Here is an 18,395-nt window from a genome sequence, read left to right on the forward strand (position 1 = left end):
GGGTCGTCATCAAATCCATGCTATCTCAGAATAATCAGTTCCAGTTTGACAGTCACCCAAGTCGATCCATCACCTAAAGTCTGTTGTGTTTGTAGGATTCCAGGTGCAGAGGGGGTTTCTACTGCATTGCTTGATGCTCTGGTGGTTTTGTCAAAATGAAACTGTGGTTGAGTTTCACTTTTTTTGTATCCCTGTTTTAACACACACACACTTTCTTGTGTTTCAGAAATCGAGGCGAAAGAGGCGTGTGACTGGCTGCGGGCAGCAGGATTTCCCCAATATGCTCAGCTCTTTGAAGGTAATAAAAGCACTCAGTGAACTCCCCCACACGCATTGATCACAAAAGTTGTTTGGATAAAAAGATAGAGATTAATGAAGTAGCACAGCGATAAAAGGACTGTAATAAACCAAAAGTGGCATTTTTATTTCATCTGTTGTGAAACGAAACACTGTTACAGCTTGAATGTGGTCTTTTTTAAGATGATGAGTGAATGATGGTACACAGAGTCATCTGGTCTGTCACCCCAGTCCCCAACACTGTTCACAAAACCGCGTATTCATGGGCTGCATAGTGAACCTCATTTACACAACTGTCCTCAGGATGCCTCGGAGCCCGGGGCTCCAGACACCACACAACAAGCGGAACATCAGCTGCTTTTAAAGTCTAATCTCTTCCTAGCTACGGTTACTACATAAACATGTCTTCTGTGCTTAAGGACTGAAGTCATGGGAAGAGATGGGTTTTATCTGAGCTTAAAGTAGCTCTGCTCCCTCAGATCTCTGTGTCAAGGCCAGACTTTTCATGTGCTTTGGTGCAATATATTTGTTTGCTGACAGTTTGCAGATAGTTGTAACAGAGCCCAGGCAGTGTGCGCCGATAATGGCTGTTGGAGTGCAGATAACACAAGCTTGATGCGCGGCATCATGTATTAAAAAGGACATCAATGATGAAATCTGTTACAAGTACGTAATCGAGCTTCAAAGCCGACAGTATATCTGCCCCACTTGAAGAACAGGCCGAGCCTTGTCGAGGTCTCGGCGTTCGCCGCTGCTTCTGCTTTTCATAAAAAGTTAACGACTTCACATGAATGCGGTGGAATGTTCGATTCATAGGGTCTGGATTCAGTCTCTTAAGTTATGTAAGAGGAGGCCCATACCCAGAGGAAGACGTAATGCCTCCGCACAAGCCTCAGTGCTGTTATTTGGGCAAATTCTGTCTCTTCTCATTAGCATCACATACAAAAGTCTGATGGTCTCCCGGCCTTCAGTGCACTTCTGGAAAGAATGTGGTCTCCACATCTTTCTTTCCGTTTATGCAGTCCATGAACACTGTCTATATCAAATCTAATTTCAACACTTTCTCCTAATGTTTATTATGCTTTTTTTCCCCCTTCAGATTCCCAGTTCCCCATTGACATTACTTCCGTGAAAAGAGATCATGACTTTCTGGACAAAGATCTTGTGGAACCTCTGTGCAGGTAAGCAGACGTTTGATTGACACTGAAAAGACGGCAGCTCATCCGTGAGTCAACGCCACTAAATACTTTCCTTGCCCCGAGGGAAGTGGAAAATCCCTACATGAAAGTAGAAACACATCTCATGATGTTAGAAGCACAACATTATGTCATTTTTATTTTCTTATCTCGGCTATTAAGAATTCATCTGTCTGGGGCTGAAATATTACACTAATCAATTATTTATTATTCCATGCTGTTTTTTTCTGTTTTTATATAATATTAAACTGAATATCTTTGGGTTTTGGACAAAAACAAGAAAAAAAATCAGACTCTTACTCTTTACAAAATTGCTCAGAATTAAAAAATGAAAAAAAATAATAATAATATATATACATATAGTATATGAATAATAATGAGGATAGACATTTTTCACAATTTTTGAACATTTTATACTCCAATCGATTAATCTAGAAAATAATCAGCAGATTTATCAATAATGAAAATAACCGCTAGTTGCATATAAGACTGACACACTGATTTAATAAATACTTATTAACTGCAATTGCGAGAGCATTGGCGGAAATCTTTTTGAGCTTCCCCCTGACATAGATGCATGAGAAACATTGAATATGTGTGTTTTTGCCAGACCATATTAAGAACATAAAAGTGCACTAAAAGGCAACAACTGGTGGCTCCACGTCGCTCCCTTGTAGGGCAAGACGGCTCATGTGCTTTTTTTCAAGCCGAGATGAAAACAGCACTTCAATTACCACAGTAACCGTGGCGACCGTCCCGAGAGAGGGAAGCAGGGGTTGCCTCGCGCTGCTCAATATACTGTGACTCCAAACAACCCTAAAGCAACTCATCTACATTCCAAACTAGCCACGGGATAAATAGAAGACAATTGGAAACAGTTCCACCTCCAATGTGATTGTGCCCATGACTTCCCCCGGCATCTCCATGGTAACATAAGGATGGCTTTGTTGTCAGTTACAGTCTAGTGTGCAAACAGTAAATACCAGCCGACATGCTGTGGGCGTCTTTGAGCTGGAACTGATAGATATTTCATGTATGTGAGTGCTCTCTCTGATCCCCGGCTAAGCAGCCCTCCTATTGCAGCGACCACATTCAAAGCTCTTTAGGCCGTTGGAATAAAGGCCCCCCGACTCAGAAATCCTCTCTTCACTTGGGTCCCGCTATCTACTGTAACAATCATGAGAACGCTGTGTTTGGCTCGCCTACAGCACCGGGGGGAGGCCGTTCACTGTCACAGAACAATACTGTCAATCTGTAAAAAAAGACTGTTAGCAATATGTGGAGCTGTTAGAGCTTGTGATTATCATACCACAAGAGTTTCCTTTTGTCTAAAGCCAAGGCGCAGTGAGCTGGAGTGTATTTTGTCATGCCGTCATCTTTTCCCCTCGTGCTATTGCTGGTTCATGTACAGTTTTTAGTTCTGTTACTTAATATATCCCAGTTTGGACACCCACAAAACCCCCTAAACCACTAAGCACATGCTCCAAGGCGTAGGCCGTGTGTTTGACTATAAATATTGCTTCTCTGACAATGGAGTTCAGGACATTTGCATTAGTCTTCCAAAAGGCAAGGATTAAATGTTGTGGTCGAGCCCAGCAAAATGCTGTTACTAACTGCATGTTTGTGTACGTCTTGTCAGATGCAACTGAAATCAAAAACCCCTCATAATTCAGAAAGGATCAATTGATTAGCATGCCAAGTGCAAAATGGCATCAAAGACTGGTGCATCTGTAGATTAAGATCTATATATGAATTATTATTGAATGACCCAGGCTGTGATTAGAACAGACATCACTGAGAGAGAGAGAGAGAAAACAGAGCAACCAGCAATTACCGGCGTTCATTAGGTTTAGGATACTGTGGAACGGACAAACTGGATTTCCCTCTGGGCCTGGTTGTACATCCAGACCAGACGCTGATCTGGTTAACACTTAAATAGCAAACAGAATGGGATTTATCTCTGAAGTGGTCATTAGGAAGCTATTCTGGTGTTTTCCTCTCATTTGTCCAGAACAGTTTTTCATCCTCAGGCTGTTTTTCAGCTCGTACTAAACGCAGCTGCTCGGCTTTTAACAAACATTAGAGGACAGGATCACTTCTGTCCTGTTTTAGCCTCCCTTCACTGGTCACCACTAAGTTTTAGAATTGACTTTAAGATTTCTTTTAAAGTTACACAGTTACACTGCTATGAGCCAGAGCCTCAGATCCGCAGGCAGAGCTCTGCTGGCTGTTCCTAAGTCCCGGCTCACTAAAGGTGTCATGGCTTTTGTAGTCAGGCTTCTCAGATCTGGAGCTCCCTGCCTGAGGATCTGAGGCTTGCAGAATCAGTGACATCTTTTAAATCACTCCTCAAAACTTATCTTTAAAAAAAATATTTTTTTTTTGATTAAAACAAGCACATCTTTTTATTTCCAACATATATTTTTTATGTTATTCTATTTTTTAAATCACTTTTGGGTATTTTATTTCCATTTTAACTTGTATTAACTCGTAGTCTGATTTTATTTTATTGCAGTCCTGAAATGTTTTTAGTTTTTTTTATTCCTGTTTCAACCACGTAAAGGAGCTGTATAAATTAAGTTTATTATTATTATTTCTTTCAGGCGACTCAACACCTTGAACAAGTGTGCCTCTATGAAACTTGACGTGAACCTTCCGAAGAAAAAAGTAAGTGTCGTCCATCCCTACGTTACGAGCTTTATCACCAGAAGGATGCTTTTGCAGTCTTTACATTTTAAAGGAACAATATGTAGCACTGACAGATAGCGTTTTAAAATGAGTACTGCAGTCCAGATTCAAAACATTGGAGCTGTGGCCCGTCCGCTCCTCCGGTGTGATGTTGTGTGTGTCAGCATCACGGCGTTAGTCTCTGGACAGCAGCAGTAGTCGAAATCACTTCACCGGCTGTGTGTCTCAAATACTCGCTGCCTTGATAACCAGCTGCACACGGACCACAGAGAGATGTGCCGAGGCTTTTCAGGTCGGGTAGAATCTAATATTAACGTTATCTCTGTTTGTTTGCTTGCTTCCATGGCTGCAGAAGGCTGTGTTTGCGTGCCAATTTGTTTTATATTTGGCAACGGGTTAGTGAAATGGGCAGTAGACGGGATCATGAAATCTATAAGATAAGCCTTTATTTTGAAATTCTTAACTGATAAAAAAAAAAAACATTTGCACTTATACATGATAAATGTGTCACTTTACAGTGAACAACAGAATATGTATTTTTATTATTTTTTATTAAAAATAATTTTCGTTTAAATTAAATTTTTCATTTAAATGTTTGGAAGAGCCCTGTAATAAAATTGTCAAATCATAATTTAGTTGCTTTTTGTGAGTTAATATAAATGTAACTGACCGGAATGGAAATTTCAAAGGAGAACATACTGGCTGTAGCGTTGTTGTCAGAGAAGCCAGTATTTAAATGTATCATGTTTCCTTAATCTCTGATGACATGCAATGGTCATTTTATGATTTATTACTGTAAATATATTACATATTGGTCCTTTAAGGCAGATTATTGTATGAAAAGTGCAAACAAAAATTATATTTTTAAAACACTGATGACTCAGTTCAGCCTAGAGTTTAGGCTTACATGGGTGTCATGTCTCTGTTCACAGACTATTTTGAAATATAACACTCTATATGTACCTCTGAGGGTTTGTTGTGTTTTTAACCCTCAGAAAGCTTCAATCCTCGACTCCAATATCACAGCTGTCATTTTGAAATTTGTAAGAAATAGAAGACAAACCTTAATGCCTTTGTAAGAAATGGTATTTTCTTTCAAAGATCGCCTAAAGTACTGCATAACATGACACAAATATAATCCTGTTGCGTCCCTTTAACCCAGATTCTATGATATTTGAGATTGTACCATTGTTGTATTCATGCCTATTGAGTGGGATTGCTTTTTATCTGTCCCCTCTTTGGAATGTAGCCTGCTGGCTTATATTCAGGATTTCTTTTTTTTTGCTGCCTTGGTCTATTTATGGAAAAGTCTTCAAGTCAAGGGGATCATTTGTCTGGTGTTGTATCACTGTGGGCTGATTGTATAATGTTATTAATTCTGAGCAGACGCACCCTCCAGCTATTTCCTGCGGTTCCTATTTAACTCTTCTTCGTGGCATCGATGATACGCGGGAGGAAAATGTGCAAATTATCTTTTGTGGAAAAAATATGCAATGACTGTAAGGGTTATTTTCATGTCTCGATCTTTGTATGCGTTTTAATTTAATTGTATTTATTCTGATTTAATTGGGTAGTTATGAAGATCTTTTCGACACACCTACAGTATACAGTGGTGGAAGAAGTATTCAGTAAAGAGTAAAAGTAACAATACTACAGTGTAAAAATACTCTGTTACAAGTAAAAGTCCTGCATTCAAAATCTTGCTTAAGTAAAAGTACAAAGGAATTAGCATCAAAATATTGAGCCATTTCAGAATAATATATATTATAATTATTGATGCATTTATGTGTGAGCATCACTTTAATGTTGCAGCTTGTAAAGGTGGAGCTGTTTTTTCTTACCTGAAATACTGCTGGGTAGGTTAGCCTATAATAACATGTTATACTTTATCAGCTGATATATATTTTGTATTCATAATTTAAATCTGCAATGTAACTAATAACTTAAGTTATCATTAAAATAGTTAATCGTGATTAATCGCAAATGAATCCCACATTTTTTATCTGTTCAAAATGTACCTTAAAGGGAGATTTGTCTAGTATTTAAAACCCTTATCAACATGGGAGTGGGCAAATATGTCTCCCCTTTACAGACATACAGAATTAATTTTCATTCACATATCTTGAGGTCAGAGGTCAAGGGACCCCTTTGAAAATGGCTGTGCCAGTTTTTCCTCGCCAGAATTCAGCGTAAGTTTGGCGTTATTTAGCCTCATTCACGACAAGCTAGTATGACATGGTTGGTACCAATGGATATCTCAGGTCTTTTAGTTTCTGAGCCCGCACCTCCGAAAGATCGATTGCATTAAAGAAATTAGTGGCATTAAAACAAATTTGCGTTAAGGCGTTATTATCGTGTTGACTTTGACAGCGCTAGTTATCATATAAATGCAGTATAAAGTAGCATAAAGTGGAAATACTCAAGATAAGTACAAGTACCTCAAAATTGTACTTAATTATTGTACAGTTCTTGAGTAAATGTACTTCATTACATTCCACCACTGGACCTACATTATATTATATAATAGAAACATTTGTTACTACAAAGAAGATTAAAAATACAAATTGTAATCATGTAGGCCAGAGTAACTGATGTTACCTAATCTGTCTTCCCCCAGAGTGAAGACTCTGATGAAGAAGACCTGTTTGCCATCAGTGACAAATGGACGTTTGAGTGGAGCAGCCGGCGTTGGTCCAGGTTACAGGACATTGACTGTCTGCTGGGCAGCCACGGCGAGGGTCAGCCCTCCGGAGACGGCGTGCCCCTGAGAACCACCACCAGCAGCGAGAGTGTCCTGACGGACCTCAGCGAGCCGGAGATCTCCTCTTTGCACAGCGAGAGCAGCGGGGGCAGCGGCCACAGGGGCCTCAGCACGGAGGACTCTGACTGCTCCAACCGCACCGGCTCCGATTGTGCAGCGATGCCGGATTCCACGTCTCTCACGATGCCCCACATCCCTAAAGAAATCTCTCACTACGGCTCGCTGACCGACAAGCACGGCAAGACGAGCCGCATCCGTGCCAAAGACTTCCTGAAGCGCATGGAGACGCTGCGCTCCCGAGGGACCCTGAGAAGGGGCCGTAAGACATTGGTCATCAGCTCTCCGGTGCTGCAGCAGGAGGCCCGGGCGCTGAAGACGCTGCACTGTGTCGAGATCATAAACGGAGACGGTGGGGCTCCAGAAGTACCGTCCAACAAAGTCCTGCCATCCCAGTCAGGTAGCGAGGGTAGCAGCCATTCTAGCGGCAGCGCCGTCAGCACGCCCAGCCTGAAAGAGCGTAAAGCCCACCGGGCTGACTACAAGCGCAGTGGCATGTATTTAGAGGACGTAGACATCTTCTCAGGCACCCAAGTGAATGAAGTCGCAGAACAAAACCGCAGGAACGAGTTCTGCTCCTATGAAGACCTGGTGGTCCACATTCCCAAAGACCACAAGCCAGGAACGTTCCCCAAAGCACTGTCCATAGAGAGCCTGTCCCCAACCGTGGGGGCCTCCATCAACTGGCACACAGGCAGCATGCACCTGGACTCCCCGCTCATCTCCTGCAGGAAGGAGTCCAGGCCCGTCACCCAGTGCTGCTCCAGAGGCAGCCGCATCAGCGTGTACGACAATGTCCCCGGCTCGCATCTGTACGCCAGCACCGGAGACCTGATAGACCTGGAGAAAGAGGACCTGTTCCCCCACCTGGACGATATCCTGCTGCACGTCAATGGTCTGCAGCAGATAGTGGACCACTGGTCTCAGAACGTGTTGCCTGTCGGGGAAGGGCTGGCGCAGGTGGACGGCGAGAGGGAGCGTACAGCTGGTCTCCAGTCCTCTAGTCAGATCACATTGGACTTTGAGGGGAATTCTGTCACAGAAAGCCAGACCACGCCTAGTTACGGGGACAGAGACAGAGTGTCACTCGCTGAGACAGAATCCACAATGCTCCGGGAGAGGAGGGACTCTGGAGTAGGTGCTTCGCTCACAAGACCTAATCGGTAAGACTCATGGAACTGTATTGAGGTTATATTTTAAATGACACTAGTTTACGTCCTTACGAACAAAAAGAAACCTAATTTTTCTTTCATCTTTTCTGGCGTTAGGTTACGATGGCCCAGCTTTCAGATATCCAATCGCCTAAGTCACTCGGTGGCGTCCCTGCAGATCACCAACCAGTCGGCAGGCCAGCTAAGTTTGTTGCAGAAGTTTTCTCTGCTGCGCCTTACTGCCATCATGGAGAAGTACTCCATGTCCAACAAGCATGGCTGGACCTGGTGAGTCTATCCAAGATCCACCTTTGGTGTGGTTTCATGCGGTTCAATATATATTTCTTCTATTATTGAAAGCATATTTTTATCTCTTTGAACTGATTTTGTATGTTGCTCAAATTATTATATTAGTACTAAGGCTGTCAATCGATTAAAATAGTTAAACGTGATTAATCACAAATTAATCACACATTTTTTTTAATCTTTTCAAAATGTACCTTAAAGGAAGATTTGTCAAGTATTTATCCAATAATAAACAATATACTTTTAAAGGGAAATATATCTAGGATTTAATACTCTTATCAACATGGGAGTGGGCAAATGTGCTTGCTTTATGCAAATGTATGTATATATTTATTATTGGAAATCAATTACCAACACAAAACAATGACATATATTGTCCAGAAACCCTCACAGGTACTGCAATTAGCATAAAAAATATGCTCAAATCATAACATGGCAAATTCAAGCCCAACATGCCACAACAGCTGTCAGTGTGTCAGTGTGCTGACTTGCCCCAAAACTGCATGTGATGATCATAAAGTGGACATGTCTGTGAAGGGGAGACCCGTGGGTACCCATAGAACCCATTTTCATTCACATATCTTGAGGTCAGAGGTCAAGGGACCCCTTTGAAAATGGCCATGACAGTTTTTCCTCGCCAAAATTTAGCGTAAGTTTTGAGCGTTATTTAGCCTCCTTCGCAACAAGCTAGCATGACATGTCGGTACCAGTGGATTCTTTAGGTTTTTCTAGTTTCAGATGATACCAGTATCTTCATTCTAGCTTTAAAACTGAGCCCGCTACAACCTAAAAATCGCAAGTTGCATTAATGCATTAAAGAAATTAGTGGCGTAAAAATGAATTTAACGCGTTAACTTTGACAGCCCTAATTAATACAGTTAATCTGTGTGTTTGTCCTGTATGGTATGAATAGGCCTAAATGAATTACTGTAACCAGATTATAACCTTTTGTCTTACAAGCTGTTAATAGTGTTTCATGTTAAGTAAATATGAGTATTTTGTTTTGTAGAACTACAGTATGGTCACTTATTTAGCCAGTAGAGCAAGGTGTCAAAAATGTGGTGTTGATGTCTCTCCCCTACTGTAGGTCCGTGCCAAGGTTTATGAAGAGAATGAAGGTACCGGACTATAAGGATAAGAATGTATTCGGAGTGCCTCTCATAGTGCACGTGCAGCGTTCTGGACAGCCGCTGCCCCTCGGCCTGCAGCAGGCTCTGCGCTACCTGAGGAGCCAGTGTCTCGACCAGGTCAGCCTCAGTACACACTACACATACTCTCTCAGGTTTCACACGCCATGTAACAAATGGTCGGCTTTGTCTAACGTGTCTAATGTGGTGCAAGGTTTCAATGAACAATGACTGACACAGGGATACAACAGTAGTATAATAACAATACAGTGAGCGGAACTGCTGTACAATGTAGTCACATATCGCTGCCAGCTGTCAACATTAACACTTGTGTTTTGCCTCCAGGTGGGTCTCTTTCGCAAATCAGGGGTGAAGTCTCGAATTCAAGCTCTCAGGCAGATGAATGAGAACTCTCCAGACAATGTGAACTACGAGGATCAGTCCGCCTACGATGTGGCCGACATGGTGAAGCAGTTCTTCAGGGACCTACCTGAGCCTCTGCTCACCAGCAAGCTGGGGGAGACCTTCCTCCACATCTACCAATGTAAGGAGGACATGCATCTATCTCTCTTTCCTTTCCTCACTTTGGAGAGCGCTGTAAAATTACACCTGAACTAACACAGAGTACATGCGGCTGCGTGAGGATGCAATTTTAAATCTAGTAAATGACCTTTGACAGTTCACGATTGCTTCTCTCTCTTCCGTCACCGTGTCTGTAATAATAGAAATCAATTCTCTCGTATGTTGCAGATGTGCCGAAGGACCAAAGGTTGCAAGCCGTCCAGGCAGCCATCATGTTGATGTCGGATGAGAACCGAGAGGTGCTGCAGACGCTGCTCTGCTTCCTCAGCGATGTCACTTCCTCTGTGGAGGAGAACCAGATGACACCCATGAACATCGCCGTGTGCCTGGCCCCCTCCCTCTTTCATCTCAACATACTCAAGAAAGACAATCTCTCACCGAGGTACTGGTTTTTCTTGTGTATTCTAGCGTTACAGTTTCGTTTCTTTATTTACACATAAAAATGAAAAAGATACAATATATAATTTGCAAGGGGATGTGAAGGAGAATTGCCTAAAATCCCTCCAAGGGGCTTGTAAAGTGGCATTCTCCAGGCAACATGAAACAATTACAGTCATGTAAAATGCACGATTTGTATGTATCTATAAATAATTTCAGACATATTAAAAAACAGAGACATAGTTTAGCAAAGTACTTGACAACAATGCGTCCCATAAACACCCATCGGTTATGTTAATATCTCATTCATAATTCACTGTCAAAACTAACTTAACAAACTAAGAGCGTACACTCATGTGATATGGAATGGAGTTTCCATAAGGCAAGAAAGATAAATAGAAAATAGAGAGAAAATAAACACAACTAATTAAAAAAGAAAATCAAGCAATAATCATAATAGACCTTTAGACTCATTTATTTATTTATTTATTTGTTTCACATATATAAAAAGACAGTAAAATACAAATCACATGAAATGAATGTAAAATATGTGTGAGGGTGTGGTAGAACGGCTTATATATAAAAAAAAAACTTAGATAGGCAGTCCATACGGAAAATCTTGGTTGATTTAGAAGAAGTGATTTCATGGATCTTTTAAAATGCTGTGGAGACATGTTCAAAGAAATGTAAAGTCTCAGAATTCCATATTTCGGACCGGTTGGTTTAGTATCTGTGATTTTGGGGCACCACTCTGTGCCTAAAAAACTAATGAGCAGGACATGCATGCTTTCTATTAACTCCTGCATGATTATCTTCACCTATTACTCCATAAAGATAGACGTAAAAATGGGTTACAGAGTTTGCTCAGCCCTCGGGGGGTGCAGTAGATTACTCTCTTTCTGGGCCACTTTTAAAAGGACATGCCATGAAGCTCAGTGTTTTATGAGATCATGCTGTGTACAAACAAAACAGAGCTCTCTAATTTACCATGTTGAAATTGTTGCTAAAGGGATCAAAGGGGTTTCCTGCGGAGCGGAGGAAGGGTTTATATACTGCGTTCGGTGGGGACATTGACCCGTGGGGACTCTGCTGGCCTAATAAGTTTTCTCTCCCCATAATCCCCAGGGCCATGCAGAGGAAGTACGCCACCGGCAGACCGGACCAGAAGGATCTGAATGAGAACTTAGCAGCAACACAGGGCCTCGCTCATATGATCATCGAGTGCAACCGTCTCTTTGAGGTGCAAGAAACCTTTAGTTGACAATGATGCAAGAATTTCGAGCCTGGGTGCAACATCCACGTGTCTCTATTTGCTGTGAATCTTACCTCATGCTTTTATACACCCATTAGATCCCTCATGAGATGGTTACTCAGTCACGTAATTCATACGTGGAGGCTGACTTGCACGCGCCGACGATCGGTGAGCTCTGCAAGCAGCTGGAGGACGCTGATGGAACGTACCAAACTCATATGGAGGGGAGACTTCAGATCCAGCTCAAAGAGGCCCGGGAGAAGTCCAAATACTGGGTGTCCTGCAGCAGCTCTGACAACACAGAGCTCTACTATAAGAAGGTTGGTGTTCTTCCTTTGATTAGTATTGTTTCATATATAATAGTGCATCAAAAACAATCACAATGTCACTTATCAACTCTAAATTATGAAGGTAACGACAGGAAATTAATGATGCAAAAACATTATTAAACATTATAACAAGCAAAGCTTGATATCTCAAACATGGATCTTGGTTTCAGATTGACGAGTTAAAGGACCAATATGTAATATATTTACTGTAATAAATCATAAAATGACCATGTAACTAAATTATGATTTGATTTCACAATTTTATTACAGGGCTTTTCCAAACATCTAAATGAAAAAATAAATTTAAATGAAAAAAATCTATTATTTTTAATAAAAATGATTAAAATAGACCTCCTGTTGTTCACTGTAAAGTACCACATTTCTCATGTATAAGTGAAAATGTTTTTTTTATCAGCTAAGAATTTCAAAATAAAGGCGTATCTTATAGATTTCATTGATATATTAGATTGTTGATCATTGAATCGATATATCGATCCAGATCAATGTATCGTTACACCCCTACCATTTTGACAACCTGTTGCCACATATGAAACAAATTGGCATACAAACAGTCTTCTGCAGCCATGGAAGCAAGAAAACAAACTGGATCAACAGAGATAACGTTAGATTCTATCTGACCTGAAAAGCCTCGGCACATCTCTCTGTGGTCCGCTTGCAGCTGGGTTATCAAGGCAACGAGTATTTGAGACACACAGCCGGTGAAGTGATTCCACGGCTCCAGTGTTTTGTATTTGGACTGCTGTTACCCATTTTAACACCGTCAGTGCTACATATTGCTCCTTTAACATGATGTTTTTTTGTGTGTCATCCAGGTGGGAGACGGGAACCCTTTGAGACGCTGGCGAGTGTCTGTGGAGGTGGAAGCCCCGCCGTCCGTAGTGTTGAACCGTGTGCTGCGAGAGCGCCACCTGTGGGACGTGGACCTGCTGCAGTGGAAAGTGTGTGAGACGTTGGACAAGCAGACAGAAGTGTTTCAGTACGTCCTCAACCGCATGCCCCCTCATCCCAGCAGGGACTTTGTGGTGCTCAGGTAAGTGGTGATACAAAGAAAACACTAAAGTACACATCATCCTTTGTTTGGAAGTAGCCATAATGTCTCTTCTATTATAGGGCACGTACTCAATCTCTTTCTGTTTATTCAAAGGTCATGGAGGACAGACTTACCCAAAGGCACCTGCTCGCTGGTTTCTGTGTCTATAGAGCACGAGGACTGTCCTCCTGTTGGAGGGGTACGAGCTATAGTCCTGGAGTCTAACTACCTGCTGGAGCCCTGCGGCTCAGGAAAGTCCAGACTAACTCACATCTGCAGAGTGGACTTGAAGTAAGTCCCACAAGCATCTTATTAACGATTTTCTCTCAAACTCTCTTAGCAATTTTTCTTATACTCATAAAATACATCGATACGTTTAATGTGTGATATCACCAGGGCTGTAGTCAGGGTTTTGAATTTAGTGAGGTCCAGAATTTTTCTTTTACTGCATTTCTTGACAAAGTTCATACCAAAATGATACGTACAAAGACAGCCCAAGCTATACAGTACACACCAACTCATTATATATAATGAAATACATACAGAGGGACCTGATATCTGCTGCCAGGCACATACTTAAAGGATAGACCTGGGGCCAGATGTAACAATGCAAATGCACAAAAAACATGTGCAGGCCTTTTCCCCCACACATGAACTGGTAGACTATTCATAAAAGAGGAATGTGCAGTGATAATGTGCACACCTCACGCATACTGCAGACCAATTTCACAGATTTTACAATCTACCCTGCAGTCTGTAAAATGTCACACAAAGACGCATATATAAACACAATTTGAATTATTTATGAGTCATGAATGTCATCTTATTTACATTCAAGCCATCATGTCCTTGCTAATGATCTTTTTGTTTGTGAAGCCGTTTGTAAAGTCTGCTTCAATATGAACACTATGAATTAATCACTGATCATCCTTCTAATATGTAATATTGATCATTGAGATATCACCGTGATGATGGTTTACAGGTACATATTAGGGCTGGGCAATATATCAATATTATATTGATATCGTGATATGAGACTAAATAGCGTCTTAGATTTTGGACATCATAATATGGCATAAGCGTTGTCTTTTCCTGGTTTTAAAGGCTGCATTACAATAAAGTGATGAAATTTTCTGAACTTACCAGACTGTTATAGCTGTTATGTTATTTGGCTTTACGCACTTAGTCATTATATCCACATTACTGATGATTATTTATCAAAAATCTCATTGTCTAAATATTTTGTAAAAGCACCAATCGTCAGCCCCACAATATCGTTCGTATCGATATCGAGGTATTTGGTCGAAAATATTGTGATGTTTGATTTTCTCCATCCACCCAGCCCTTGTGCATATGATCAATTAGTAGTATGGCCACTATAAATTGCCACAGCCGTGTGTAATGGTTGGCTGTGTCAAGAACCATGCATACGTACAGCTTTATAAATCTGGAGAAAATAATTTGTCTGTACATTTTTGTCTGAGTGCATACACACAGTTTTAGTCGTGAATCTACACAGTTTTATACTATGGCAGCAGATGTTTTCAACTCCTGATTATGCAGTTATTTAGGAAATAATTACCGAGGTGACCTCATAGCTGGCTACGGCCATGGATATCAGTTGCATTTTTAAGGTAATTATTTGAAGCTCCTTATATGTGCATGTACTGCTATAGTATATTGATTGTACTGTTTTGATTTCAGGGGAAGGGCTCCAGACTGGTACAACAAAGCCTTTGGTCACCTTTGTGCCGCAGAAGCTGCCCGGATCCGTAACTCCTTTCAGCCTCTAATCACAGACGGCCCAGAGACCAAAATCTGAAACTCTTTGCTAACTGTGTCTGCTCAGCCTTGAGATCAAGATTGAGCCTTTGAGTCATTGCTAACAGGCAGACACAAAGCACAGACAGGACCCCAGAACTAAAGCACAGTTTATTCCGTTTTTTGTTTTTTTTCCCCAGAGTAGAAACGCTCTGTACTTGCACAATGACAAAAGAGGACATCTTATAGGTGCTGAGCATAATCACTCAATGGGAAATTAATCATCCTGCCAATGTCCTTAGCGTTAGCATTTTATTTACCTTGATGTTGCTAAACCTGTATATTATGATAATTATTATCTTTAATAATATTGTATTACTGTTACGTTAATCTACAATGTCTAGGACATTCAAGCTCTTAAACGCTTCTGGGAAGCATGTATATGTTATTCATTTCAGATTTAAAGCTATAATTATTATGATGTAGTGTCTGTATATATGTGTGTGAATATATTGTACATGCAAACAAGATGTATATATTGTATATATGTGAAGGGATAAATAGTACATATGTTAATATCCTATATATTGATTCTGTCACCGTGTCAACCCTCATGTAGTACACAAGGTACAAAATTGTAAGCTGGTTTTACTTTGCTTCAGTATTGCCATTTTGGAATGGGTGTAATTTTATTAAACGTTGACCTCCCGTGGTTGTGAAAAGAATGACTTAAGGTTTGACTTGATCATACCTGCTTAAGGGTACTGGATTGTGCAGTCAAGTACAAGAGACATCATTTTTTAATAAAACTATAGAAATTACAAAATGTTTGTACGTGCTGATTATTCATCTCGCTGCCACATCAGAAAGACAAAACAGGATTTTTTAAGTCTACTGAACTGTGAAGGAATCTAAATACCTGTTATGGACAATTGATATTAAATGGCGTCAGTAATGCTTTTGTGAAAATGTTTACATTCCACATGGAATCATGCATAGGAGTCATACTGACTTGTACTTGTACTGGCACAAACACAATTGTCCCTGATCTGGGATGAGAGGGACCTCTACTGGACATTAAAAGGGAATACATGACTGCAGTACACATGGGAGGATGGACATAGATGGACATTTGAATACAAACATAACAGTGATATAATAGTAAAATCTAATTAATTTCGTCTGGCATTTCCCTGCAAATTGCATGGAAAGGCTACAACTTGAACTGAACACATAAATCTGGTTGATTATCATTTCTGTCCACTAGATGGCCCTTTCTGATCAGCAATATTTAACTTTACTGTGGCCCCAATTTATTTCTCCCGGAGACAATATTATTGAAATGAAGTCCACTTTTTTTCACAGGTATTTTCAGTTATTTTCAAGGTAGTAAAGGTGAGAAGATGGATATCCACTGCTAATATATAAGGGAAAGTGTTCATGCCAATGGAGCTGCTACAGTAATTGTTTCAGTCTTAATGGATGACACACTAAATCTAAACCCATTTTGTGAAGTATTAAAACCCATTTTGGTTGATGGCTTGAAAAATGATCACCATCTGGTATCTATTCAAAACTTTGCTGAGATAAAGTTAGAGGTTTTGCTCTTCTATATACAGTATGCTAGGGTACGAATGGCAAAGTCAAACTCCTTCCATTGACCTCTACTCAGCACCGGCAGGGTTTATGGTTGTTATTGGAATGGGGACCAGTAAGCTTAACAGAAGTGATGGGAGGATAGGAGGGCTTGAGCTGGACATGAGTAGGACATTATTAGATAAAGTATTATGTTGGGACAACATAATAAAAAAAATGCAAATAGCTAATTCCTTAAGGACACAGTAGCTGTAAAGCAATTATGGCTAATTCAACCCAGTCTGTAAATTAAGTTGCCCATTGCTAATCCAAAGATACTCTGGAAAATTATTTACAATAGCACATAAGACTACAGGGAGATAAAAATAACCAACATCACAAGATGAAGTGATATTTAATTTAGGCATAGGTTAGCAAGCTAAATAATAAATTGCTCTACATTACAATATAGCAAATCAAATCAAGTTTTAAAACCTACACAGTAATATATATGATAGGTATGGCTGTATGAAGCCAAACATGATTTCTACCTCTTTTGAAGCCATGCTGACACAGATCAGCTTAATGAGGTCATGAAATGCAAGCTCAGCTTCTGGCCGTCAGTCAGGACGATGGACAGGATTGTTGCCAAGCTGTCAGTGTCAGTCTCTTTTATATAACCACTGGAACCTGGTGGCTATTTTCTGTCATTATTATTTGTCATTAAATACTGTAAATCTTTTTTCCATATGTCTTTGGGCAAAGTAAAATAGGCCACATACGAGATATTGGAGAAGCCACTCTTCTTGATTGTCTCATAAAATATTAAAGACAAAAGGCAGTCAAATCAAATGCATCATTTTTTTTTTTTACAATACAATGTATAGATGCAATGCATACATGCAAGTGATGCTCTGGCATTTTGTTCATTAAAAAGGAAAACAAACCCCATCAAACAAATGACTAATTAATTTAAAAACAAACATTTCTAATCAATATAATACAAATCTGTAAATGGAAACATGCATGGTTAACTGTGATGGCCGCAAACAAGGATCTTTATAAAGAATTATACCAAGCAATTCATGAATTCCCACTAATGCCATCAAGTGATTAAATTCTGCCTGTAATTACCAGTTCAATGTGATGTGTCAACAAGCAGACCCTGCTACGAACTCACCAAGATCATTGGGAGAATTAATCTCACTGTAATAGGATTTGTTGTATTGCTTTGCATATGACTATACAGGGTCACCTTTGTGCCTCACAGTCACAATGACCTGTACACACACCTGGAGCTAGCACACATTCATGTGAAGAGAGGAAGAAATTGTAGGATAATAATAATAATAATTCAAGTCATAGGTTTGCATGTGTTGCAGGTACAATGTTCAGGTGTGCATTCATGCATGGTCAAATGGCTTGAATGGCTCAGTGTCTGCAGCAAAGTCTCTTAATTAAATAATATCCTTTACCAGACCTATTGATAAAAGCAATAGTCAGTAACATTTACCATCAAAGCTTTATAGGATTAATGAACCTAATATCAGTTGTAATACAATGGCATTAGGTCATTTCAGTTTTGTAGGCTTATAGACCTACAACATCTTGGACCATCATGATGGGAAATTGAGAAATCCTATTGAAGGATAATGTAATTTTTGGGATAATTTAGTCAGATTTAATTTTTTTTTGATAATCTAATCTGTTCTCAAAGGGCCCATAGATAGAAAAGTAATCACAGGACTGAAAAATATATGACACCACTTTGAAACCCCCTCAGAGTAAATTGGGCTACTGTAAATTAATATGCTCTGCTGAGCCAGTTTCTGCAGAAAAGTTTAATTTCTGATTGGATTGCAGCAGGTGTCCCTTTGCAATTTC

The 18,395-nt window shown here is 40.2% G+C and overlaps 1 protein-coding gene across 6 annotated transcripts in view; it reads left to right on the plus strand.

Annotated features, from left to right (window-relative positions):
- stard13b (StAR related lipid transfer domain containing 13b) overlaps window positions 1-15,762 on the plus strand; it is an 87,361-nt gene extending 71,599 nt beyond the window's left edge. For all 6 annotated transcript variants that reach the window (XM_074640298.1, XM_074640300.1, XM_074640299.1 and 3 more), the window contains 13 exons: window positions 227-298; window positions 1,397-1,478; window positions 4,097-4,160; window positions 6,799-8,162; window positions 8,268-8,438; window positions 9,544-9,703; window positions 9,929-10,127; window positions 10,334-10,547; window positions 11,669-11,783; window positions 11,894-12,115; window positions 12,958-13,175; window positions 13,290-13,466; window positions 14,880-15,762. In XM_074640298.1, coding sequence (XP_074496399.1) covers window positions 227-298; window positions 1,397-1,478; window positions 4,097-4,160; window positions 6,799-8,162; window positions 8,268-8,438; window positions 9,544-9,703; window positions 9,929-10,127; window positions 10,334-10,547; window positions 11,669-11,783; window positions 11,894-12,115; window positions 12,958-13,175; window positions 13,290-13,466; window positions 14,880-14,997 — 3,176 coding nt within the window. In that variant the 3' untranslated portion in view covers window positions 14,998-15,762. The remainder of the gene's footprint in view (window positions 1-226; window positions 299-1,396; window positions 1,479-4,096; window positions 4,161-6,798; window positions 8,163-8,267; window positions 8,439-9,543; window positions 9,704-9,928; window positions 10,128-10,333; window positions 10,548-11,668; window positions 11,784-11,893; window positions 12,116-12,957; window positions 13,176-13,289; window positions 13,467-14,879) is intronic.
- The last annotated feature ends 2,633 nt before the right edge of the window (window positions 15,763-18,395 follow it).

Source organism: Sebastes fasciatus, chromosome 7 (assembly GCF_043250625.1).
Source record: "Sebastes fasciatus isolate fSebFas1 chromosome 7, fSebFas1.pri, whole genome shotgun sequence".
NCBI classification, from domain to species: Eukaryota; Metazoa; Chordata; class Actinopteri; order Perciformes; family Sebastidae; genus Sebastes; species Sebastes fasciatus.